Source organism: Vanessa tameamea, chromosome 10 (genome assembly GCF_037043105.1).
Source record: "Vanessa tameamea isolate UH-Manoa-2023 chromosome 10, ilVanTame1 primary haplotype, whole genome shotgun sequence".
NCBI lineage: Eukaryota > Metazoa > Arthropoda > Insecta > Lepidoptera > Nymphalidae > Vanessa > Vanessa tameamea.
Window position 1 is genome coordinate 1,195,096 of NC_087318.1, and position 27,887 is coordinate 1,222,982.

The 27,887-nt window shown below is 34.7% G+C and overlaps 2 protein-coding genes across 2 annotated transcripts in view; both read right to left on the bottom strand.

Annotated features, from left to right (window-relative positions):
* The window catches only part of LOC113395931 (neutral ceramidase), a 30,925-nt gene extending 8,750 nt beyond the window's left edge, over positions 1-22,175 (bottom strand). The window contains exons 1-2 of the mRNA XM_026633676.2: positions 21,868-22,175; positions 12,456-12,578 (exon numbers count right to left, since the gene is read on the bottom strand). Of these exons, the coding sequence (XP_026489461.2) occupies positions 12,456-12,578 (123 nt within the window). The 5' untranslated portion in view covers positions 21,868-22,175. The remainder of the gene's footprint in view (positions 1-12,455; positions 12,579-21,867) is intronic.
* A 1,052-nt stretch (positions 22,176-23,227) lies between these two features.
* Positions 23,228-27,578, bottom strand: LOC113395924 (acidic leucine-rich nuclear phosphoprotein 32 family member B-like). Its single transcript, XM_026633659.2, has 3 exons — positions 27,341-27,578; positions 25,615-25,819; positions 23,228-25,070 (listed from the first exon to the last, which is right to left on the bottom strand). Exons 1-3 carry the CDS (start codon positions 27,443-27,445, stop codon positions 25,018-25,020), a joined length of 363 nt encoding a protein of 120 aa, XP_026489444.1. The 5' UTR covers positions 27,446-27,578; the 3' UTR covers positions 23,228-25,017.
* Between the last annotated feature and the right edge of the window lie 309 nt (positions 27,579-27,887).

Below are 27,887 nucleotides of genomic sequence, written 5' to 3' on the forward strand. Positions count from 1 at the left end.
AAATTAAATACTGTAAACGGTGGTTTTACTAGCGTTTAGATTGCTTTTGCCATTCACTTACGGAACCCTAATAGCCGGTCTTTCCTTGCACAACTTAGCCAGTGAGATTTAAAATATTTCTCAAGGTATTTTGATGTTTAGATTAAATATTATACACAAATGGGTATGATGATAATTTTATTGCCAAATAGATACAAAGTAGGCGGCAATAGCATTGTGTTAAGCCTTTAGTGCGGTTTTTTTATTAGTGAAACAGGGTATAATGCATTGGATATTCTTATTCGAAGACAATTAAAATGGCGTTTTAATTGCGTTAAAAATGTCGAGATGTATTTGTATTTTTCCATTATGACGTGTCTGTCGTTAACGATTTTAGGAAACGATATCACGCGATATATATTCATTTATATATCGTTAGATATAATGAAAAAAGGCCTTTTGCGACTCTAATGAAGTAAATATCAAGCGATTTTGAGTTTAAAATGTATAGAATTTCGATTAAAATATGTTGAGAATTTTTAAGAGCTGGCAGGTTTGTGTTCAGACGTTTTCCTGTAAATAAAATAAATGTACACAATCATGTGTTTATTTTATAAAAAAAAAAAAATATTAATTTAACGTAGAGTCGCCTTCGTGAGTGAATAGATCTTAGTGAAATTGGACGTATGCCAGATTTTCCTAGATATAAATAAATATGTACATACATTGACACTAAATGATAATTTAACAAGAAATATTTGTAGGTTTACTAGGTATAATAACTCGGTCGACATCGAGCGTTACTGTAAACACATTCGTCCTTGACACTTAAACACTACACTGTTGTAATGTTTACAGAACTAAATTGAACCGAACATCGACGTCCATAAACAATCCAATCAACTCTAAACCTTATAGTAAGAACTGTATTTTTTATTTATTTAAAATAGGCTAGCAAATGGACCACATAATGATAAGCGGTCCATACCGAACATAGTACCTAGTTCTTAGATAAAATGGTCATTGATTTTAGCCTCGGCTTAACCTTTATGTATCCTGTGTCGAAGCACGTAATATAATTACGTTTCGCATCACTTCACTCAGTGTAACTAACCAAGATTTAACCACTTTATTACTGTCGTATCGATTTGAAAGTCTGCAAGTGTTGATGATGATGTCCTTTTGACGCTGATTCTATATCTCAGAAGACGAGCCTCAGAAGACGCAGAACATATTGGACGTGCTTTCATAATCCGATAGCATAGGAAAACCGACACGACGGGAAGACATACAGACGCAGGACGGGAGTATAAATACAGCCTTCCAGACTCCAGGCTGAAAATTTCTGACAGGAATCTAACTCTTTATAACTTGCCCAGAACAGCCCAAACCGGGGCTTGAACGTAGGACTTCGGGTTCTACAGCTTTATCAGCTAGCCTAGCCTAATCTAGCTATATTACATCACAATCGGATTATTACCAATCCTTGGTAAGGTAGTAGAAAAACTTATTGTGGGCAGGCTTACTCCCCACTTTGCACCCGAGCCAGTACGGATTTATGCCCCAGCGAGGAACCGAACACGACCTAATCGACTATATTCAGGAAGAAGTAAGATCAAAGAAATTAGTACTTCTGGTATCACTCGATATAGAGAGCCCTTTTGACAATGCATGGTGGCCAGCCTTTAAGAATCAGATGGTACGCAAACATTGCCCACACAACTTGTATGCCTTGGAGGCATCCTCAGCCTGGATTCGCTATTACAAAAAATGGCAACAATGGGGATTCGCAGACGATGTTGTCCTTGTTTTCTCCAATCACCATACCAGCGGGTTGCAGACTATAGTTGAATCCACCTTAGCGGCCGTACAGGAGTGGGGCGACGAAAACAAACTGAGTTTCGCAGCGCACAAAACCAACGCGATGCTTATCACCAAGAAGCTCAAATTCGACGCTCCAGTGATCCATATGTCCGGTACCCAGCTGAGTCTAGTAACCGAGATCAAGCTGCTGGGTCTCATAATAGACTCCAAACTCACCTTTAACGCACATGTGGCCGCTACCTGTAAAAAAGCGGCAGAAATTTACAAGCAACTAGCACGTGCAGCAAAGGTGACATGGGGTCTCAATGGAGAAATCGTCGGAACCATCTACGTGGCGGTTATAGAGCCTATCGCCCTGTACGCGGCTAGCGTATGGTCTGCCGCAGCAGAGAAGTTGACGCTAAGGAATAATTTAAACTCGCTGCAAAGAGGTTTCGCCCTAAAGATTTGCAAGGCGTTCAGGACAGTATCTCTCACATCGGCACTAGCCCTAGCAGGACTACTCCCCCTTGACCTCCGCGTCCGAGAGGCTGCCACCCTATTCAAGATAAAAAAAGACTACAGCGTGGATGTCCTACCACATGGACGTGAACTAGAGCGCAGGGTGGGTCCTCTGCAAAACCCCCACCCATCGTTACTCGAAACAACTGAGTATGTGCGCCTAGAGAGCCTGGATTCACAAGCCCTTGAAGAACACCATATAGTCGGCCCCCTTATATTCACCGACGGCAGCAAGATAGAAGGGAAAGTCGATGCTGCCCTAACATGGTGGGTTCAAGGAAGAGAATCCAGATACTCCACGTTCCGTCTGGAACCGCACAACACAATCTTCCAATCGGAAATGTATGCACTCTTCAGAGCAATCAAAATGGTCAAGAAATCGAAGCAACGCTCTACTAACATCTTGAGCGACTCAAGATCCTCGTTTGACCTACTAAGGTGTCTATTGATAACTCATCCTTTGGCCCTTGAGATGAAGGAATACATACGAGAAATCCAAGAGGAGGGAAGAACTGTGCGGTTTTTCTAGTTACGGGCCCACGTAGGAACGCCGGGCGGAACGCAGAGCGGACGAGCTAGCCAAAAAAGCAGCTCTCACAAAAAAGACGGCTCCTGACTACGACAAAGTCCCAATATCGTATGTTAGGGGGCAGATACGAGAGGAAACTGTCAAAAGGTGGCAGTTACGCTACGACTCCTCACAAACCGGGTCAGTCACTAAATTATTCTTACCAGACATAAAGAAAGCCAAAAAACTGGTAAGAACATCGGTACTAACACCAACCGACACTCAAATTCTGACCGGCCATGGGGGGTTCCCAGGCCCAAGCCCCAAAGTGCTGTCGAGACAGACGGCCGAGCCCTGGACCTGCAGTGACGGCGGTGACGTGTTTAATCCGCGATCTGGTATCTCCGAAGAACAAGACGTCGCACTCACCCCAATCAGACCCCGGCCCGTCGGTTTCATCGAACCGACAGGCGCAGTCAATAAGGGAATTCCTGATGGTCAACGACCCGGGAAAGTTCAAAACAACACGCGCCCATCTAACAAGGGTCGATAAGGGTCAAGTAATACCACCAAAGCTGAGACCAGCGTCAAACCCTCGAGACCATGCAGTGAATGCTTTCCTAGAGTTCCGGGTTATTGTGACGGCCACCCGTGAGGTCCACTTAGCCACCTGCAAAAAGATCATGCAGACCTACCGACGCGATAACGAAAAGCTGCTGGAGGTGGAGCTTGAAGAAGCCGAGACGGCCATATACAACAACGACACATCCCAAGTTATCAAAGGGAAAATGTCGGGGCGGTACATGCCTGCTTAAAGCGCTGCAGAAGGATTCGTGGGCCTGGTTGAAGATGAGGGGCGAAAAGACGCATTACCTAGGTTCTTCACACCAACAGGAGACCCAGTGGTAGTAGTGGCCAGATGCACGAGAGTAATGCTAGACGACAGGATACTCGCGATGGCAAAGTCCATCTCAGAAGGTCCGGTGGTCGACGCACCTCTCGTGGGTTGGGAACTGCCACAGATATCGTGGATAAACGAGGTACCAGGATGCAGAAAGACGACTCACATTGTCAGGATTTTCGATGAGGACAAAGAAGTGGTAGTCACCTCCACAATCGAAACCGCCAAAGATCTGAAAGAACAACTTACACACCGATTTGGCGAACAAGCTAAATCAAGGGTACGAACTATGGCATCCGTGCTAGTGACCGGGTTCAACGAGAGCATAAAATGTAACCGTCTTACGGTCGACGAAGCCCTCATGAACCACTTCGGAGCCATAGTAATGGCGGCACAGATGTCCGGAGCTAGCGAGGTGGTCCTCATCGGGGATATCAACCAGTTGCCTTATATCGACAGAGAAAATCTGTTCGAAATGAGGTACTGCCGACCAAGCCTGACAACAAACATCGCCCGTGAGTTATCCTGTAGTTATCCTGTTAATATTAGTTATTAAATTTATATTGTAACATGAGGTCTTAATTTGTGAGGAGAAATAAATACTTTGTTCTCGCTTACAAATGAAAGTTAACGATCAATCCAGGAGCACGTAGTAAGACTGACCTTCGCAACCATTCAAACGTGAACGATAAATTACATAAACGAAGAACAATCCATAAATACCGAAAATAATTTATTAGTTTCTAATCATTTAACTATCAAGTTTTATTTAGTCTGTATTTCCTGCTTCTAATTTTAAGTTTCTTTTTTATAACATCTAAAGGCGGAAGTTAAAATGTGCAAATCCGTTTGAGTAGGTACCACCCACTCATCAGATATTCTACTGCCAAAGATAATATGCGATAGACAGCAATAATTAGTATTGTTGTGTTCCTGTTTGAATGGTGAGTCAGTGTAACTACAGGCACAAGGAACATAACATCTTAGTTCTCAAAGTTTTTTAGCGCATTGGCGATGTAAAGAATGATTGATATTTCTTACGGCGAAGTGTCCCGTTTTCCTAGAGTTACGTCCCAATTTTGCATGCCAATGCTATTTACGCCCCCATAGTCCCCATCCGACAGAGATATTGAGACTGATGACGTGCCTGGTATTCATTAACAGAAGCGTGGTCAACTTGCGGTAGGTTTTCACAGTAGCCGATAAAAGGTCGTATGGACATATAAGTACTTAAGGATCATGATATGTAATACCAAAGTAACTTGCTAGACTAGATCAAGTTGTAAGAGAAACCATTCAAACTGGTTTAATCTTTGTTTAATTAACCTTGAGCTTGAAAAATTTAATAAGGTATTTTTTTTTTTGTTAAATATGATAGAAATAATAAATAATATTATCAATAGAATAAATTGCTGTTGTGAACTGACGTGATTTATTAGAATATTTTGTATGAATTTGGCAAAGACAATATCGGTACGAAAAAACTACAAGTATTTACGACAAATCATAGAAATAGTTAGCTTGTATATGTAAATATAAGTACTTAAACAACAGTACTCAACATTATTGTGTTCCTGTTTGGATGGTGACTGAGCCAGTGTAACTACAGGCACAAGGGACATAACATCTTAATTCCCAAGGTTGGTGGCGCATTGGCAATGTAAGAAATGGTTAATATTTCTTACAGCGCCATTGTCTATGGGCGCTGGTGACTGGTGACACTGATGGTATCAGGTAGCCCATATGCTCGTCCGCCAATCTATGCCATAAAAAAAGAACTTATTTTCCATCGATAGTTCACTTATCTCCAAAACAATTGTGGGATGTTCTGTTTAAATGTTCACTTTATTACCAAGTTTCAAAATATTTTAGATTGATATTAAGACCAAAGTTTCGAGGGACATTCTAATGTAGGGAAATCAATTAGTGTGTGTGTAAGCCGAGGCACACTCTCAAACTTCTAACGTCCACCGCGCTGTTACTAAGAATAGTTTGATGGAAAAGCCAAGAATTTCTTATAGATCTGACCTGAAAATTGTACCCAGAACTTTAGAATCTGCAGCCATATATCGAGGCACTACACCACCATATTAGTTGATGAGATAATATAATACAAGCGCAAGTTTTTTTATTACACGCATAGTCCAATATGAAGGCAATCTGACAAGACCAAAAATATGTGACATTGGACCAACGATTTTATTTACTGCCCAAAGCATCGAAATGAAACACTTAATAACTTCAAGACACTGAGAATTAAACTACATCTATATGCAAGTAGCTACACTATACATGAAAATATTTATTTATATTCTATATAATATATAATTTACATCCTAACAGGTACTTTAAAGAACTATAATTATTAAACTATTCCACTATATAACCATCTCTATAATCGTTATACAAGTATAACCGTGGTCCGTGACAAAAATAAGTAAGCGGGAACTAATTCTATTATTTTTATGAGTACAGTACAATTTCGACCGAACCGCAACTGGATCGTTGTGTTAGTACAGTAAAACGGGAAACGATAACGTGTCGATTCGATTACGATAAAGTGACATTTTTTTAGTAGAATTGACCTCCAGGCTTATTATTCGAATAATACGTAGTTTTATATATTTCCTTGTTAACTATTACTTTAATAAATTACGCAATACGCAATTTACTTTCAATGTCAAATTGTGAAGTATAAGTGTTGCCAGGCATCGTTATGTGTACGATGCCTGGCTATGTATATATATCGTAATATTATGTATAAAAAAATCCCCTAGTAGTTGCTCTGGAAGCTAGATATAAGGCCACAGATCCTGAGATTCTGAGGTTCAAACCCCAGATAGGGCCGATAAAAAATTATTAGGTTTTTCCGAAGAAAATTCTTGAGAGTGTACAAAATTCTTGAGACTTTCCAAACATGTCGAATTTGCCATCGGATTGTGAGAGTGAGGAAATAGAATGTGCACCTGTATTTGCACACACACTGGTCTCTACAATGAGTCCTGCGTTGGCTGGTTTCGAAATCGGTCAGGACGCCGTCATAATATAAAACTGGATGTTGATACATCTGTTTGAGATTAAAACACTTCCGGTACCAATTGACTAATCACCTTAAAATTATCTACTATGTAGAATAGGTATTTTTTTTTCATGGAGATTTTATACCCACTTTGCTGCAACTCGCCGCTAGATGGCGCTACACGTAAACTTCTATATCGCCCAACCGGTCGCCATGACGATTGGTATAGACACAGGTGGAAGAAAGTCTACCGGATTTTTCTAGTATGTAATTAAACGCTACTAAGTCATATGTACGGATTGTCTACTGTCTGAGTGTCCCAACATAATAAAAGTTTACTTTTTTAAGTCTGGCCTTAGAATAGAATAATTAAATTAAATACTATAATCATAATAATCTATTTACTATTATTGTACCGTGTGACTTATGTTCCGAATAGTGTATATTACATCATATGCTAATAGATGGCGCTGAACGTTTTTATATCGGAACAAAACTATTTTTATAAAAATCGTTACGTTAAGATTCTGCTCACACAGTTAAATATTATTTTCTTTAAACGCTGATATCTAACTGAATGGTATGTGGTCTAAGTGAGTTGTACTCGACTGTGATAACAGTGTATAAATACTAAAACTTGTGACGTCAAAACTATAGACAACGTATTATATACCTAAGTTAAGATTACTTAGATCAATACGTAGTAGGTTATACGCTGTATAGAAAAAAAACATGTAATGTTTACTCTAAGACGCATTGAGAGTAACTAAATATACCCGTTCTAGGATACCTGTTCTATACCATTTCATTTAAAATTTCAATAGCTTCGTATACGAAATCATTTTTAATATAAATCCGATCCGATTGTTATAAGAGAATAGTGAGTTGTTCTGCTTAAAACCGGAAAGTTTCCAGCTCCAAAAAAACTGTATTAATATCACTATTGAGTTCTAAGCCTTGTTTAGTTACTATTTAAACTATGTACTGTTTATTACTGCATAGTCACCCGCCATATATCCTGATTAATATTACATATATAAATATACATAAGACAATAAGATATAGACAAAAAAAAATTGAAATTTTTAGTTACATGATATTATATTTCCAACAAAAACCAAGATTTTATGTTGACGATTATTCTATCCGTGCGAAGCCGGGTCGTGTAGCTAGTGAACATAAGTAAACGTAAGACTTCATACAAGCATAATTCCCTCTTACTGGGTAATATTAGCGAGGTCGATGTGTTTTAAGTTTTCATGGCGATCGGTATATCGTATTGCAATTTACTATTATTAGTATGCAATTGTAATTCCTTAATAGAATTTAAGGGCGTTTATGCCGGATTAGTCATTTTCACGAGGCTTTTTAAAGGGATTCTAAGCCAATTGTTTAACAGTTATGTACTTAAAATATATTAAATACTCTACTAAAGTTTAAAAAACTAAAGTTTAGTCTCTTTTTAATAGAATCTATTGAAAAATAAATAATCATTGGAGGTATTTGACAAGTTATTATTTGTTAAAAATGTTTTCAAAAATGACCACATTTCTGTGTAAATTGAAGGCTGTTTTACCCATAAAAATGAGTTGTAAGTTATTTCTGTTAACATTACATAAACGAGCCGATTGCCTTCTTTAGAGTGTATTGATAAAAAAAATGGATTCCTTTATTAATATAGAGTATTTAGTAACTACAAGTTAAACAAGACAAAAATTTGTTAGCGATTTATTTGTCGTCATCATGATAACCTGGATTATGACATTTAATCCCCCTGAACGAATAATGTTTGTAAGAATCACTGGCGCTTAACAATAGCACATTCAGACCATAATGGCTTTGTGTACAATGTTTGTTATTATTCGTTTGGACACCATCCTCGTTACCTCCTGTAAATCGTCGTGAACCTTGATACCTGCAATTAATTTTGCGAATAAATTTGTCACGCAATGCCACGAAGTATTTCTTGGTGGTTGGCTTTGGTCAAGCACGTCTAGGTATACTCTATTACAACCATTACAAGAAAAAAGCCAAAAAAAACATTTGGCAGCAAATTGACGCGATATCATTGGCCGAGAGTTTGATTAATCTACGATATTCACTATGGATTTGCGTTTTGAACGTCGACGTAACTGTAATCGGAAATTTGGAAGTAAAGTTAAAGTGTATATAAGTAGTTGAGTGTAATGGTGTTGTATTATAAATAAATATATATTAATCATAAACTCTTAGTAATTCACAACATAGCTGTTGTTAGCAAATCGCATGAAGTATTTAAATCTAAGGTTTGTTTATCTTTTTTCCTACTTCCATTGGAATAGGCTATACGTACTACCCATCATATATTGCCAAACAGCAGTACTATATATAAGTACTACCTATTACCCGCGGCTTTGCCCGCGTAGAATAAGAATATATTTACAAATTAACTTAAAATATTACGTTAATGTAATACCTCTTTGTATACCACATTGGGGTGTATTTCAGCCCTTAGGGTTGAATATCCAGAAACGCTTAAATGCGAATCAACTCATTTTTAATCGGTAACCCAAAAATAAAATTTCGGGCTTCTAACTACTATATGACGGACTTCCAGACTAACCTGTATACGAAATGTCAACACCTATTTTTCCTTTTAGGCCTAAAATATCAAGAAACGCTTAAATACGTATCTACTCATTTTTAATCAGTAGCTCAAAAATAAAGTTTCATGCTTCTAACTTCAAAAATGACGGTCTTCCAAACTATCCTATATACGAAATGTCAAACTCTATTTCTCCCCTTAGGCGTAAAATATCAAGAAGCGCTTAAATACGTATCACCTCATTTTAATCAGTAGCCCATAAATAAAGTTTTATGCTTCTTACTTCAAAAATGACGGACTTCCAGACTAACCAACATAAAAAATGTCCTACTCCTACGAAACCCCTTAGATGTAGAATATCTAGAAACACTTAAATACGTATTTAATCATTTTTAATCAGTAATGTCATGATATGTTAGTTCATAAGTGTACAGCCTAAAATATAAGTTTTATGCTTCCAGTTCTAAAAATTTCCAAATAAAAAGTAGCCTATGTCCTTTCTCAAGCTCTAGACTATTTGTGTACCAAATTTCATTTAAATCGGTCCAGTAGTTTCGGCGTGAAAGCGAGACAGACAGACAGAGTTACTTTCGCATTTATAATATTAATATGGATTAGTAAATTAGTAATGTATCAGTATGGTTGTGTTTCGGTTTGAACGCTGAGTGAGCTATAGTAACTACAAGCGCGAGGAACATAACATCTTAGTTTCCAAGGTTGGTGGCGCATGAAATGAATAATTAATATTCCATACAGCGTTTATGATGAGAGTTGGTGATCACTTATCATCGGGTGACCGATTTGCTAGTCCGCCTAACTATTCTATTAAATAAAAAAAGAAGTAATCTCTATCCTCAGAGATTTACAACAATCAAAGTGTACCTTCAAAGCAGTTGGTTTACCAGTAGAATATAACTTATGATTCAGTGATTGGAACCCAGGGTTTGCATAGACACAAATTGTACCATCCGTAAATATTGTTTTTAATATTTATTCAACGTAATAAACACACAGAGGTACAAATTATACATATTTTGATCATTTAGTTTATTCCATAACGTACCATTGTAAAATCAATAAAAAAAAAACATTCCATGACTATTAATACTACAGAATTGAATAAGAACTAATAATATATTCATTTGTAAAAGCGGGACAGTTCAAGGTTCGATTACTTACCCATAATTATATATTAATTGTCGATAATTGCAATATTCCTTGTATTTACTTATTTCCCCGCGAAAACATCGTTCAATGATTATATTATTTACTTCATTCGACAAGACTTTTCTATCTACTATAAACAAGTAAAATAATTTCTTGTTAATGAGAAATACAGGATAGGGGTATGTAGGGCAAATTATTTAAGTTTTTTTTTATTGAGAAACTAGCAACCGTACCGGCTTCGCACGGGTACAAAAAGGTTGTATATACACAACTTTAACATTGAAAGACAAACATAAAAGAACAATTCTAGTTTTTTCTCTTCTATAATATCCATGTTTAATACATATAAAATTTACTCTTGAATCACACTGTTTATTGATGACATTTGCATTAAAATCCGTTTTGTAGTTTAAAAGATCTATGCGTAAAAACTGGAAGCGACTGTTTTAAACTATTTAGATATTATCTAAAATATTAAGTGTCTTGATAACAAATCAAAGAGGGTTCTGTATAAGTTTTGTTGAGTTAGGAAATCCATAGACAATTATCTGTTTTCCACTCCATGCACATGAAACCATTGGACCTGAATCTGGTGTATTTATAGGTCATATCGATCTTTGAAAGTGAAGTTCTAAAGAATGGAGAGTTCACAGTGGCGGATTCAAGAGAGGGCTAAGTTGGTGAAGCCGCAAGATCTTAATAATTATTATTCTAAGCATTCCACTAACTAAAGCCAAAACTTGCGTGCATTTTAGTGTTTTATTTGCAAAACTAAACCCTGAAGGTGGTCAAGACCCGAGACAATCCTGAATCCCCACTCGGTGTACACCTGTGTTAGCGTAAATACTTAAGCGCTATAAGTACTTATATTATCTCATGCGCAATTGACTAATAAATAACCGCTATGAACGTAATCGAGCCGTAATCGTTCAGCAGGATATTATCATATCGTCAGTGCAAATTGGTACTTTTGGAAAATGAGATTTAAAATTAAGTTAATAAAAACACTAATTCAAAAACTACCATTTTGGCGCTTCAGTGTTTCTCCCCTTTCACTGCTGATATGCAAATATATACTTTATAATTAATAAATACTGGCACTCAGACTGAATACATACTTTTCAAAAAGAATTATTTTTAGAGAATTAAATGCTATTATGACGTACTTTGTTCACAAGGCGATATTTTTTAACTTTGAACGTCTATTCCCTCACGTAAAATAGTGTTCTATTAATATGTCTAATTAGATTATATACTATAGAATATGTTCCATGATTGACAGATAGTTATTTCAAATAAGCTGATTAGGATTTGTTTAATAAATAATATACTACAAATTTTCGAAATCATTTTATGAATCTAAGGTTTTTAAAATCAATTGATTCAACCAATATAACGTTTCGTACAGTATCTATTTTTAATTTTGATTTGAATATACCTACTTAATAAGTTCCCCGTGACTAAACGAAATATTGTTTACATAACGACAAACATTTTTTTTTTAATTTATTGTTATTAATGCTATACTATATATTACTGTATTATATATGTGTATGTACATATATATTATTGTTATTGTTTAGTTTTAGTTAAAGTAAAGGATGTGCAGATGAGATATCGTCCGAGGAACTGTTTAAACGTGCCATGTTGTAACTGCTATTTGGTACCCGCAGGACTATCTGTATGCAGGTAGATACTTTATGTCATGAAATATATTTTTTGTTATAAATAACAAAGATATGACGTCACCATAAAATATAGCGAACTCGATTCAAAACATATTGAAATATGTTTCGTAAGATCGATTCACTGTTTTGCTTTATATGACATTTGCGTAATTCGTAGTTACTATAAATATAAGTAAGCATAAAACAATACTGTAGTGAAACGACAATCTGTGTCGATTTCATGTAAGGTTTAAATATTCTGTCGTTCAATTGATGATCTTTTAATGTCATTTAGCTGAACTTACAAAACCAATTTCAGCGGGTGGTCCAGTAACGTCAGCGATGCCTACACCCACACGAAGAGCGCCGACTGCGCATACGCAGCCGAGAATGCACCACAGCGATCCGCGCCACAATAACCTTGACATCTGCAAATCAATGACACAATTTATTAGCCTAGTTGACAAATAAGAAACATCTTATTGTAAAAAACAACACATAGATTTTGCATCAAAATTTTAATAATTATGCAATTTGGCTATAATTAATGCGAAAATGTATACATATATTAAATAAACATAAAATAAATCATATCGATTTTATTATTGTTTATTAAAAAAATAATACTATTTATAAGTAGATGATATGGCCCACTTCGTGTATAACGTCCTAAACGAAGATCGCGCTTTCTAATCCGAGATAGACCCACTTTTCACTTGCTTAAATCCTAATTAATCTCGTACCTGACGGTGAAGAAAACTACATAATGTCATTCTGACATTTATACCTGCAGTGTGAACTTACCTTTAGTTAATCTGGTAAAGGTCTCATTATATAAGGTATATTAAAAAGGACACCCGACTTCAGTAGCTGATTGATCCAGCGGAAATATATAATCAATTTATTTATATTAAATACAGACAATGTAATTAGCCTTCTATAGAACACGTTTATTCTATGATGAGTAATAGATAACGTCAGTAGTAAATTTACTTTACTTTTAATTTACTTAAAGCAAAAATGAACTATTCACGTATAATATTGCAACAGTTAAAGATTTTATCAAATTACATTGCAGTTTATTATTCTTCATGGTCATCAGAGTTACTTGCCATTCGACAGATATGATGAAATTTATCCAAACTTTACTAGAATTCCTTCGCTTATACGTTATTGCTTAATCTTATTTTTAAGGTTATTAGTTAATTAATTCGATATTTTATTATTCTGTATAGAGAACGCTTTGTAGCGTGTAATTTAATTAACAATTCATTCGCACTCCTACAAGCGGAAGGATATCAGTACTAGTGTACTAATTATATTAAAGTACTTTTGTTAAAAGTACTTTATGTAATGGTATATGGTATAAAATATATTTTTAAGCGTTAGTCACGAATTGACAAAGAAAAGACGCTGTGTTTTTTTTTCGCCGGTGCTTCTCAAGTCAAGGTATTTTCTTCTCCGTACCGGTGGCATGTGTGGCAGTGTTTAATTTGACAATCAATAAGTATAATTCTTCTATATTTAATAAAGGAATTTGATCTGATTAGCCTAATTTTGAGGCTTAAGTTGTTTAACTTTATTTCACATATTTTACTTAAAACGTTTCTCTCCGTTTACTATTTAATATAAATCTATTTAAATACATTAAAATAGTTAGGCATCACTCAACCAACATTATTTGAACGGCCTGTTATCAACAAGTTTAAAAGATATGGTGAAAAAATATATATGACGCAGCTGTGTCCACACATATGCGAACACATCTTGGGCAAGTAAATCAGTTCTAACATTTTTCGCAAGCAGAAATAATCATTGGGTAGCCCGATGTCATTAAGTCGACAAAAAAAATCCGATTAATATCGAAATAATTAATAAAAAGAACTCAACAGCACTTGACGGGATGATATTTTTTCAACAATAGTTTCTTTCCACGAACATTTTCGATCCTTTTATATTGATTAAAGATTTAATTTAAAACGTACTAACCAGTTTTATAATATCGAATTAATCGTCTGCGTTAACATATTTGGCAATACTTTAATTAGCTGACAATATTTGAGATATAACAATCAATAATCCATTTTTTTTTAAATCAAGTAGGTACGCGACAAGACGAAGCGTGTGATTGGTGACAAGATATATCGATACAAAAAGAGGGAGCAATAACCTCCATCGACTCGCCAATCAAGAATAAATAATCAATTACTTTCCATTTGTCTATTGTTTTCATAATTATTTTTACGTGATATCTGTGCTAAATGCAAAAGCAACTGTCTGTCTGTTGCTCTTCCACGGACAAACCACTGTACCGAATTTGATGAAATTTCATAAGAAGCAACCTTGAACCTTTTTATGCCTAACACCTAACGCCAGTGAAGTCCCGCGGGCGACAATTAATAATATTATATATGAGTCGATAATTCGTACAGTTAAAGGAGCGGCGCATTTAATGGCAGTGACGATGACGCATCGGTACGTCGATTCATGATTCAGCCTGCGCTCTGGCCACTGACATTGAAAATCGACCTCTTCCTACAACGTGATCTGTTTGACACAGAATATTGTAGGAAAGTAGAGTTGTTAGGCACGTTCAATGATTATGCGGAAGACTAATGTTTGATTCCGATACGAATTTTTATATCGATTAAAATATATCGAGTCAAAAAATTATTAAAATTACAATTTAAAAATAATCGTTCATCGAGTAGGCGTTAATAAGTAATTTTACACGCATAGTAACAATAATGTATATGGTGGGGTATCTCTTCCATCCATTATTATATATCTTAACGTAAAATAGTAATATACAGACATATATTCTTGGTGGTAGGGCTTTGTGCAAGCCCGCCTGGGTAGGTACCACCCACTCATCAGATATTCTACCGCCAAATAACAGTACACTGTATTGTTGTGTTCCGGTTAGAAGGGTGAGTGAGCAAGTGTAATCACAGGCACAAGAGACATAACATCTTAGTTCCCAAGGTTGGTGGCGCAAAGGAATGGTTAATATTTCTTACAGCGCCTTTGTCTATGGGCGGTGGTGACCACTTACCATCAGGTGGCCCATAGGCTCGTCCGCCAACCAATGCCATAAAAAAAAAATATATATATTATTGTTCTAGTTTGAGTTTGAATGACAGTGTACAAGCGCAGACTAGAACATAATAGAATTTTAAATTGATTGAAAAAAAATAGCTCATAACTTCTCAGTCAGTCAGTCCCGAACATAGATTATATCAAGAAAAGAACTTAATAAAATTTCAAGTATCCTTTCTAAAAATCAACATACGCTCCCCGTATCGGTCGTAAAATCTTATACAAAATAATAAGCCAAATCAACAAATCATATGAACTTCTTGATAAAAGAATTATTTACAAATAGTACTGATGTTTTTAAAACGAACATTTCACAATGGAATCAGTCAAAGGCACACTTTAGACCTCTCCTTATAAGAAAGTTTTAGGACTCTAGTCGAAAGACAATACACCCGATACAAGTAGGTATCCCAATTATGTATTAAAGTCATGAAAACGCAACGGTGCTAACTCGCGACCTTCGCCTTCAACATACTCAAACTACTGAACCAAGTCGGCTTATACAATGAAACTAAATTTTTATCATTTTAAATAATGATGAGTATTTATTGTAACCAATAAGGCGATTTAATGCTTTAAACTGCAACATCATTGCAATTAAATTTTATCTTGAAAGTGAAGATATCCAAGCGAAGGACATTATAGTATATAGTTTAGGCACACGGTTTAATGTGCTTATTGTATCGTTAAATGTGGGGTGTGTAGACACTGATAATCAGATATCGGACTGCACCCGAGAATTACCCGTCAGTAATCGCAAAAACTTTTCAATTAAACCAGGCATTGAACCCCGAGCCTCGTTAAACCTCGTTAAACTAGAAGCCAATGAGGCAGTCGCTCTAAATCACGCGCAGAAAGCGTCATAAAAATAAAATTTACGACCTAGACATCATTACATGTAAATTGATCGTAAGTGCCTGTCTTAACTTAAATTGTTGTATTTAACTAATGTTATGTACTTATTCAAAAAATAGTATTCCCGCTATATTAATACAATTAAAATGAATAACCCCATTAGTGATATCAATAGATGATGATTGTTTACAAAAAACAATTAAGAAACAATTAAATAACGATAGGCTCCGGCTCAAATGTATTTAATTATTTACTGCGGAATTGTACATATGTATATATATGTGTGTGTCTATTTATAGTAATATTTATATAAAAAACAACTTTATACTTTTTTATTCCAAAAAAAACCGTCATTGAGATTATGCAAATGAAATGCCCACACTTAACATATTAAACCATAAATATTCATAAACAAATAAAGGTTATGATCGAACATATATGCATATATACGTAAATGAATTGAGAACATCCTCCTATTTAAAACTCAGTTAAAAATATTTACACTAATATTATTTATGTAAACATAACTGTGTTTGTCTGTCTGTTGCTCTTTCATCGTCAAATCACTGAACCGAATTTGATGGGTGTCAAGCTTGAACTCCGAGGGAGAACATAGGCTACATTTTTATACCTAACACCTGACGAATCCCTAAAACTCGAGCAAAGCCGCGGGCGCCAAATAAGCGCTTAATATTTTAAATTCAGAACATAGGATTATGTCTAGCAACCTGAAACTAACAATTCTTGTACGAATCACATGTTATATATAGTCCATCGAACGTCACTAAACTTAGTCTTAATCGGACTGAGAGCAGGACTGCAAGAAACCCCAACATAGATTGTTTAAACATCTGACAACCGCGGTACCAAAGTTGACATTGTCCATGGTGCATTGACTTGCACTTCACACGCAAAAACATTCTCATATTTTATTGATTGTTCACCGGAAGAATAGGTAACGTACTCATAGCCATGTAATCATTTTATTGAATGAACATCGTACAAGTACTAATCTGGTAATAGACGACTTAAAAAAGGAGGCGTTTAATTCGGCGTTTTTTTATTTGTATTTTATTGGATATCTTTACGAATTGCTAACCACCAAATACCCAAATAAGCACTAAGCTGTGCTATTTCACTTGAAGAGCACTAAGAAGAGCTTAAAACCTTTAAACCTTTATTCAAAACACTGAATTTTAAATAATTATTTACAAAAAAAAAAGCAATCAAATCAGAGGCTACGAAAATTTACCAAAAGTACCCAAAATAAAATATCTTTGTTTTATCCTATCTTAGAACTTACTAAACAATAAATTTGTATGTATAACTACGATGTATTTTATAGCTAGGATATTTATCATAATAACATTAACCTTATTTTAATATGTTTCGTTTAAAAACTACTTAATCGATGCTCAAGGAAAACCATGAAGGAACTCGAAGGTCAATGAACTTCAGGTCATTGTCGGAACAATATTTTCATTGAGCTAATTGTTGCAATTCCCCGCGCAACTTACAGACGACGAAATTACATGTAGTAAAATGTCTAATTTTTTTTATCTGCAATTAAAGGCTATAAAATTTAAATCAGATTTTTTTGAAAGAATATTTTGACAATATACAATGTGCCCTACATAAATTCTTTTTAGTTATATTTCTTTAATAATCCACAAATAAAATGAGGACAAGGTCAAAAAAACAATTTTACACTTTAAAATATTCAGCACTTCTTACTTTATGATTATGACTGTATATACTTTGTATGTAAATACTTTGTATGTAATTTTATATTTCATGTATTGTACACCTACCACATACACGTTTTAGGTATTGCTAATTTCATCTTCTAACGCCTTAAAGCGCTCCAACAAATATTTATGTACAAACAAAATATCTAGAAAATATCCTTCATTTGCGTGAATTTCCCGCCAAATTTAAAATCTATCAATCAATGAAAGCGCTTAATGATTCAGAAAATAAATCGTAACGCAGATAAAATATATTAGTTTCTCTCGCCTGCATGTTATTGACGGCCTTCGAATGTTAATGGATGAATTTAAAAAAATAATATTCGTTCAAACTTTTTTATACGAAATGTCATCAAAATCGATTAATCGTTAAGCCGTGAAAACGTAACAGACAGATAGATAGATAGACAGACAGAGTTACTTTCGCATTTATAATATTAGCATAGATATTAATATGTACCTACTTGTAATAAATGCAACGAGTTTCACAAGCAGCTTGTACTTTCATTATGGCGTAAAGGCTGCATCATTTTACATTCGACGACAAACCGTATCTTGAGTGTCGACATTTTTATCTCCAGACAACAAAACATTTCAATTTTGCACTCGATAATAATTATTTATACCGATGATCGATAAAATACTCATCCATCATCAACCAACATATCCCAGTTTTATAACACGTGAATATCAACCGAAGATTGTTGTTTCAAACCCGGACCTGCACCACTGATATCCATGTAGTAACATCAGTAAGCTACTGTTTATACGTGGTGGTACTACAGACGTCTGGGTAGATACCAATCACGCAATACTTAGTATCGTTGCGTTCCAGTTTGAAGGCTAAATGAGCCAGTTTAACTACAGTTACAAGCGACACAATATCTCAGTTCCGAGGGTTGGTGGAGCATTGGTGATATAAGGAATTATTAAACATCCCTTTGAGAAGGTTTGAAACTTATTCTGCCAAGCCGTTCCAATACGAGTTATCACAAGATGAATGAACACAAATTAACCACTTGAAAATTCAATGTTGCTTGCTTTTGTTTGAATCCGTAATCATTACTTAAAATGAAATCGTGAATAAGTTCGTATTATAAAATAAAATAAATTGACATAAAAAGAAAAAAAGTTTTAAATAATATATCGACTAAATAATTATTGAATGCAATCGATATCAGTGAAATCACATCACTATTTCAACTGAAGTAAAACCACAGTACTAACTGGTTTCTAGTAGTCAAGTAATAAAATATACAAACTCGTATTAGTGTTTTGTGTATGTTCAGTAATATTACCGGAAAGGTATTTCGAAAGTTTAGTATCAGATAATTATTTATATTTTCAAGATACTTTACCATATTTTCTATCATATTATATGTGTCTAGAAAAGACATGTTTATCTATTCAAGATTTAGCGATGTTTCATTCATATAACACAATTTTAATAATAATCACTGGTACCTAATATTGCAACTCAGTTTCTTTGTATTATACCTATTTGGTAATTATGTAGTTGTGGTATTTTTAGATTTTTTTCGCATTGATTGCTCATATTCACTACTCACCCACCAATAGTAACATTACGTCGGAAGAGGCTTTTAATTAATGGGAAATGTGACCCCCCTAATAAAAAAAACGTGACATAACAATACATTTCCCAATTGACCGGTTTTATCCAGTATTCCTGGAAACTTTGAAACCCCATAATCTATGCATTTAATGGAAAATGTTAGCGTACCCCAATGGAATATAATTAATGTCGACCAAGCGAGCCATACTATAAATATAAATAGTTTCCTTCGCTTTTCGGATAAGTACTCAAACTGCATATTAAACCGTTCAAAACCGTTCCCTACCTAGGTATAGGTGCGTAGGCATAGTTATTTTTACCTTTGCTAATAATTATTAATCAATTTTAGCGAACTGAAAAAAAAACGTTAATAAATAACATTATTTCTAAGTTTTTTATAATATTGTACTTAACATATATCTATTCTATATTTTAAATTATTGTTCCATACGGCAAAAAATAAAGAGATAAAGACTGGACAGAGGATGTTTACAAAATTAAACAATTTAATTGGAATACCGTAATCATCTAAATTATATATCTATACCTATAAAATCAGGCAAAATTATAATTTGCATTTCATTATTACCTAAAAAATATATGTAGTCAGTAATATATGTATAAGCTATTTTTTTTTTCGTATCGGGGTCAAGAGTAAGGCCTTGACTTTTATTTCTTATGTCAGATAAAAGCTAAATATCTCGTTGTAACACACATAATATCGTGAATAATAACGAAAATACTTCACATTAAAATTCATAGACTTGAGATTAATTTGATAAAAAGAAATTAAAAAATAACATGTAATGGTGCCTTCAATTCTGATGTTATTTATACTTTCTAACTTGACAAAGCTCGAATTTAACCCTTATGAAAAGTAAAAGATCACTATGATATATCAAATACAGATAAAGAAAATTCCAAAAATTTTAAGTATGGCTGCCATTATTATTAAATAGTGCTACAAAGTATTAGATGTCAGTGAAGTTATACTCTTCAATCCCTTCTTTATGGCTTACGACACTATTTTCAATATCAATAAGCTGTCTACAAAAGTACAAACTGAATATATATTATCAATTATGTAAGCGATATTTTTTTTGTTATACCTAATTGATATTAGTGCTAATTCTGATCTAGATATCTACATAAAGTTTAAGACGTCTCGTTTAAATATGTGGCGTTCAAAACGATAGCATGAGAAATTCGTTGTATATTATGTTGTATGCAATAACGAGCAATTCAAAACGTTTCAGAATGTTTAGCGAAGATGATTAAACGGCAACTGCACGACGGTGTGTTCTAACGTATGTTGATACTTTTATCAATCAAACAAAATTAATATTTTACTTTACATTTAAGATGTACTTATTTTACTCATTTACGATATGTATTGTCGATACGACTGAAAAAAAAAACGCAATTTTTCTGAAATAAAATTATATACAATTAAATTAATTTACATGCATGGAAATCAACGGATACTAACTGCACTGTTATTAAAAATCTTGCATGTTATTTTTTTTTACTATAGTAAAAAAAGGTTTAATATAAATAGCCAAAACTAGGTTAAAGATAGAATTAATATCATATTATTAAAAACTGTTTTTATATTTTATTAACTGGTAATACAAATTATGAGAATTTGACCATGTAAATCGATTTCGTTTTTTTTTTTAAATACCTTCACAACTAAATAAACATTTAAATTTAGTTAACCACACAATTTATCCATGGTCCAGACTATTAAAATACTTATTATAATAAATATACAATATTTTTTTATGTTATGTTAGTTGAACTATTATAACGAACAATTTATTTATTGTTGAAGTATTACATTCTCGCATATTTAGCTTATCTTCATTTCAAAAATAACAACTATTCCTTTGTGTCGAAAATCGTAAATTGTATAGTAGTAGTTACACTAAACTGAATAGCATTTAACCTTTGTCTCGTGTTATGTGACTTCAGTGAAAAAGTTAAAATTCAAATTTTACAGACTTACAGTATCTACAATGAAGTTTTGAGCGTAACTTTTTAAAGCTCTGTAGAGATCTAATAATTAGAATAAAACCTTGGAAAAATATTGTGTTAAAAATGTATAAATAGAGATTACTGTGTAGTTTTTAACAACGATAAACTAATTCACGTAAGTATGCAATTAAATGTAAAATATATTATTAAATCAAATTCATCCACTGTATATCGTTATGAACTATATTTTTTCACAACCGCTTTCAATTATTTTTTAAAAATGAAATAATATGTATATATATATATATATACGATAGACATACTATCACAATACTGATACTTCTTATTTTCAAAATACTTTAACTCTTACTTTCGCTTTATTAGTTAATAATAAAAAATATAGCCTGTCGTACCTATACAGATCTAATAAAGTCAGAAAACTAAATTTGCATTGTTTATGTTTACCTTGTATTCGCGATCGCTGTTTCAATAACATTAAATTGTTATCGTGACTCCAGTTCAGGTTATTTCATATTTTATCATCCACTACAACCACTGAATACTTATTGTAACTAAAATATACTAAAAATAATACTGATTAGACTAATGAAACTCGCGGTAAAACTACGCGTGTCGCACGACGATGTTCAGAAACAAAGCGGATATTTACGTCCTCTTCTTTAAACGTCTTGTTTCCAACTGGTGTTTTTTTTTCGATCAGCACTATGTATCTGTGTTTGCCTGCCGTTCGGCGGCATTCTGCCGTCTGCGTCAACCATTCATCCCGGTCGTTTTATTGCGTTGGTCAGCGTAGAGTAAGGATCGTTAAGGAAACTAAGCATTTATTGCCTTATAATCAGTACACTTAATAACTGTCCCGTTAGTAATCAGTGTACAGTTATGACATTGTCATATCAATTTGATTCATAGTAAAGGAGATAATCTAGCCTAGTAAATATGCAAGTTCGGTATGAAATCAATGTCTCCAATTGAAACAATTATATTTAAAAAAAAACATTATTAATAAGAGTGTAATATTCAAAAAATAACAAAAAGGATACACACCTGATTCCTGCTTATAGAACTGCGATGACTCAGATATATTATGAATAATTTAATTGCGAATCGCAATTTAAAACTCGCGCCATTTTTTAATAGAAATCGATAGCGTATAGCATGGGTAAAACAGTAAAGGTTAGTAGTGACATCTGCCTATGGGAAAATATTAAATAGAAATGTCACTTAGTTACAATAGATGTCGCTACTTTATAGTATATATCTTGTTTTTCTGTGAAATGATTGAAAGAATGGAATGAATGCTACTTTTCAAACAAGCTTCAAGACAAGAAACTAGTACGCGTAAAAATATTTTTCTCTATACAAGTTAGCATTGAATATTACTTTAAGTAGTATGTAAGCAAACTGTTTGTTTCATCTGTGCATATATTTTGATTCAATTGCGGCAAAAAGTTAGTGTTGAACTTTTATTATTGTGCATTTTAATCAATAGTCGTTTGTTTATTATGTTTGTAAATAAATAAAAGACAGACTTAGTGCTTACAGAATTAGCGCAATGAATTATTTCAAATAAAATTGGAACAGAGCATTGAACTTTATAATTTTGAAGATATATCGCATTATCTTTTATATCTTATCCAATGGTAATGTCCCTTATCAATAGAAAGACAAGACTACACAAATGGCGCAATTTATTATTACACCATCTTTAAAAGTATCAAACTAACAGATTTAGCGTTGCAAAGTTACACAAACGCATTAATAACCGCGTAGGGACAAATAAATAGGCTGAGGAAACAAAATAACGTTTTACTTAAAATCGGTTGTATTTACATTTCGTCCATCGTAGAAAATCAATAGTGTTCAACATCACAAATAAATAAAAATCGTACTAAGGTATTCACATTAGTCGTACATCGTACACATGCGACAGCTCATTCTTACCATAAACGAAAGGAGACACGATATAATTAATATGATTAAATTTTATTTCATTCCAATGTCAATTCTAATCAAAATAAGGTCAAGTATTCGTATCGATTTGAATTTTGCTAAATGTATAATATTATAATCACTCGTCCATCTCACAAGATCGCCGGGTGAAGTAAAAAAATATAGTCATTCACGATTTGTATTTATTGAATCGTCCGGCGCCCGGTATGGGCCGGTGCGAGCTCGAAAGGTGGATAGACGGTGTGATCGGCGTCTCGGTGGATGCACTCTAATCATACATCGCCGCTCCGGCTCTAGTGGGACGGAAGGCGATGTATCGCGTGTATAGAGTGTTTTTCCACGCACACGACGCGTTGCCGTGGCTTGGTGCGGGCCAGGCGCGTCAGACGCGCGGCGGGGTGGAGGGCGCGGGGACCCAAGCCGGCGCGCGGCAAATCGAACGAGGCCACGCGCTCGCGGGAGGGGGACCGACGCCGCTCGCCCTCCCTACCGGCCTCGCTGCGAACTCCCGTCGCGTCCCTTCGTCTAATATAACGTACCAACCTACATACTAATTCTCTTTAACCTAGAAATCTCTTATTCCACACTTCAAACGATGGAATACCGAACTGCGGGGGCTATCCTAATTAACAATATGGACAAAATTACAGGCAGGTTTTAGATGTTAGCGTCGCTATCGCGACGCGACGGCCGTCTCGCTCTCTTTATCAGTCGTTAGGGGAGCGGGCGGCGGGCGCGCGATATGCTCGAGATAATGGCAAAATTGTGATGTTTTTCTAATATTTGCAACGAATATATGTCTTTAGTTTGCGATTGCAGAGTTCAGTGATACACTTCAACGTCGGCCGCCAAACTCCTCAAGTTCTGAATGTTTATGAAAGGGGTGAAAATATTTTTACTATGCGGTAGGAGTGTAAAGAGTCGACGAAGCAGTGGAGATATAGGAAAGGCAAACTGCAATTTATTGAAAATAACAGGAGCATCTGAATGAATGCAATAACCACACTATTTAACATTACTGAGCATAAAACTCTCAGGCTTCCCTTACACTAAATATGTACACACAAACTCTCATCAACAACAGGAAAATGAAGAATTGAGCTTTGTGACTTAATTGCTTATTCTATATTAATAATTAATACAGCCGGGCCGGGTTATTTCTATATTTCAATACAATGTGAATAATTATGCTACTGTAAATAGAAAAATATCACAACTTCACCATTTGGGCTTACAGGTTAACCTAAATACAGATTGGGTTTTCACTTAGAAATAAAGTTTACTTCCGAAAACACATTTGTACATTTCATGACAAAATTCAACAGTATTCTACTAAGTCTTAACTAATTAATTGTTGCAGTGAACTTTAAAAAATTGATACAGCTTCAGTACCGAACTTAAACGATATTTTTTTTATTCTGCATTGAATTAGACTTAATTACGTGTTTTGTCATTCAAATAGAAGTGCACCCGTTTTAGGTGGGAGTGATGTCGGCCACGCGTGTTCCCAACTGCCGCCTGTTGTGTGTTGGGGCTGTCGCTTGCGAGTCAGTTGGGGCGAAGCGCGGCCGCGCCAGTCCGGGGCGTCACATACACTATATTACTTCACTGTGACATTGTCCTTAAAAAGAGGCACGAGACGTATTACGCGTCATCCTCTTCCTCTTCACCTAATAACTCCTCTTCTACTTCTTCATCTGCAACAAATATCTTAGTTTTACTTGAGAGTACCCCATTTAGATATGTATTTAAAAAAAAATCAAATGAATCTTAGATAAAATATTTTATAAATGCCATCATATATTTTTATCTAACTATGTGCCGTAGTTGTAAGGTTTCTCCGCCCTGTTATACACTGAATATAACAATGACAGTAAAAACGTGCCGACTCCGGTTACCGCGACCGTCTTGTCTAGATTTAGAGAAAGGGAAAGCAGTAAGCTGATTATTTATTAGCAGTTGTATTAGTTAACATGTACTTGCTATTTATTATAGAAAAATAAATAAAAGGTGCTATCAGAGAAGCACTGTTTACAATTACTCCTCTATATTTAAAACCTAGTATAATTTAAAAAGTAATAACTGATAATAACCTATTTATGTAAAATAAACGAATTTAGTGCAGTTTTAATTTTCGCGCCAAAATTTGTAGCATAAATTCCTACGGCAGTCGATTTTAAATTTCCCGATAATTATAGTCAAAATTCTTGTGATCGAGTTATGTTCAAAATATGAGTTCACCTTCGAGATCGTCGTCCTCTCCATCCCCTAATTCTTCCTCATCCTCATCGCCTTCTTCACCCTCAACTTCTTCGTCATCGTCCTCTTCACCGTCGCCCTCTTCAAATCCTAATCCTTCCAAATCATCTTCGTCACTGTGAGCTTCGTCTTCCCCACCGCCTCCGTTTTCCTCCTTTCGCGCTTTTTTCGCGTCCGTTGTTTTTTCCTAAACAAAATGTTATATTTAATAGAATCTTATTTCGAAAGCTGAGCAACGTATTTCTATAAATTCCAGTAAATTTAAATGCAGTCAACGTTTTATACAATATTCTGATATATGCTACCTGGCCGTAAGACTTCTGAATCAATTTTCAATTATAGTATAGTACCTCAACACATGAATAATCTAATTTACCATATCTGGCTAATAGCCAGATAATAATTTTCAAAACTACCAAGAACAGAATTGTTAGCGTGTAACAATTTATAAATGCGGTGAACACAGCTTACGTGCAAGATAATGAAACGCAGGTGACAGGGATTCGTAACAATAAAGAAGCGTGGGTTATTAGTATGAGGGAAAGAGACGCTGAATGTGGGGCCGGCGCCATACGGCCTATATTGCTGTGGCACCATTGAGCGGATGGCGGTCAGTGCGCATAACAAGAACGATGACGTAGAACCTTTAAACCGCCAAAACGACAACGAAGCAATACTTGCAATTACTATAAATAATCACGTGGTTGGAATAAAATGTTGACGAACGCATTGAAAGATATTTGTAATCTACTCGGTGAGGTTATGTTTGATACGCGCCCGTTGGCGTAAATTTAGGTTACGCTGAGCGACAGAGACAGTAGATAGACCTTTTCAGATTCTTAATTCCGTCCAAACTATGTAAATATATAAACTACAGTTACCAATATACACTTATTGTAAAAGTATATTATTACCTTATATCTAACCAATGTGGTTAAACAAAGGAAGTATAAATTACATAGAAAACACCTACATGCAAATAAAGCCGGGTCATTGACTACTTCTCTATGTAGAGAAAGGGTAATGAGAATTATTACATCGTAGATATTACATATTAATTACTAAATTTTTACATTATATAAATGTAATGAAAATAGTTTAGAATAAAAATGCTTTGTCTAGGATAATTGTTTGACGTTACAGTATCTAAAGTGACATTCACACGCCGGCCATGTTACTCTACGGTAGCGTCACGCTACTATGAATGTAAACTGGGTAAGATAGGAGGTTAAAAATAGCTAATGCTACGCAATAAAATCAATAATAAATATGCCCCTTAAAGCATTTTTACGAATGTATGTCTATTTCATTTGATTATAGTCTTATAAAACAGACAGCGTAGGTTCTCGCGCCATGTTTTTTTTTCTGCCAAGGTCATGCCTCTGTATCGAAAACGAGTAAACAAAACTTAGAACCGCCAAAGGTAACTGTTTGTCTACATTAAAAACTTATGATATTATAATACGACAGTCATAATGAAACACCAATGCTCTGACTCATCGATTGCCTCACACGCTGCGATGTTAGAACTAGAGTCCAAAAATACGCCGGTTTGAGTGTTTCCTACTTTAGCGGCAAACCAGATATCATGTCAAACACGTGGTTGCATTTGAAACTTAGCGAAGACACATATGTGGCCCATATAATAACGTTCAATAAAATGGCGAGCGTCTAAAACGAATACATACAATTTGACATGTGCACTCACCTCTGCTGCCCTTTTGGCTCCTTTCAGGTCACTTTTAGCGTCCCCAGTCTTCTCATCGCCTACCTTGTCTACTGCCACTTCACTGTTATTTTCATTGGAGCTCATGATTGTTCTGATTTTTGTATTAATTACTAGAAATACTCAAGTAAGGTATACGGCTGCCCTAAACCGACGCGCGACTGACTGATCGAGTGAGCGGGCGGGCGAGATGGAGATGAGTTTGAAAACGAAGATGGCGCGGGCTTCTACACGCCTCGCATTTCATTGGTCGAAAGCAGCGGCCATTTAACAAATAACAGGAAACATGTGGTCAAAAACTTTTAAAATAATAAATTATGTCAGAAATTTAAAATATAGATATTACAAACATTATGTATTTGAAAAACAACTAAAGCATCGTTTTGGAAGATATGAAATATTAGTCAGATTCATATTTAAAGTACAATAAAGTGAACTTGTATTGACTTCCGGTGTATCGAAAGTCTCAGTTAATATTTTTTAACACGACGTGAAGTAATCTGATAATTGGTAACAAAAAGAGCGGGAA

Bases quoted from the DNA above. Each gene is read 5' to 3' on its own strand.
- LOC113395924 (XM_026633659.2), bottom strand. From the start codon at position 27,445: ATGAGCTCCAATGAAAATAACAGTGAAGTGGCAGTAGACAAGGTAGGC. The intron at 25,820-27,340 runs GTGAGTGCACAT...CATTTTGTTTAG, and splicing joins GAGCCAAAAGGGCAGCAGAG to GAAAAAACAACGGACGCGAA. The intron at 25,071-25,614 runs GTGAACTCATAT...TATTTGTTGCAG, and splicing joins AGAGGACGACGATCTCGAAG to ATGAAGAAGTAGAAGAGGAG.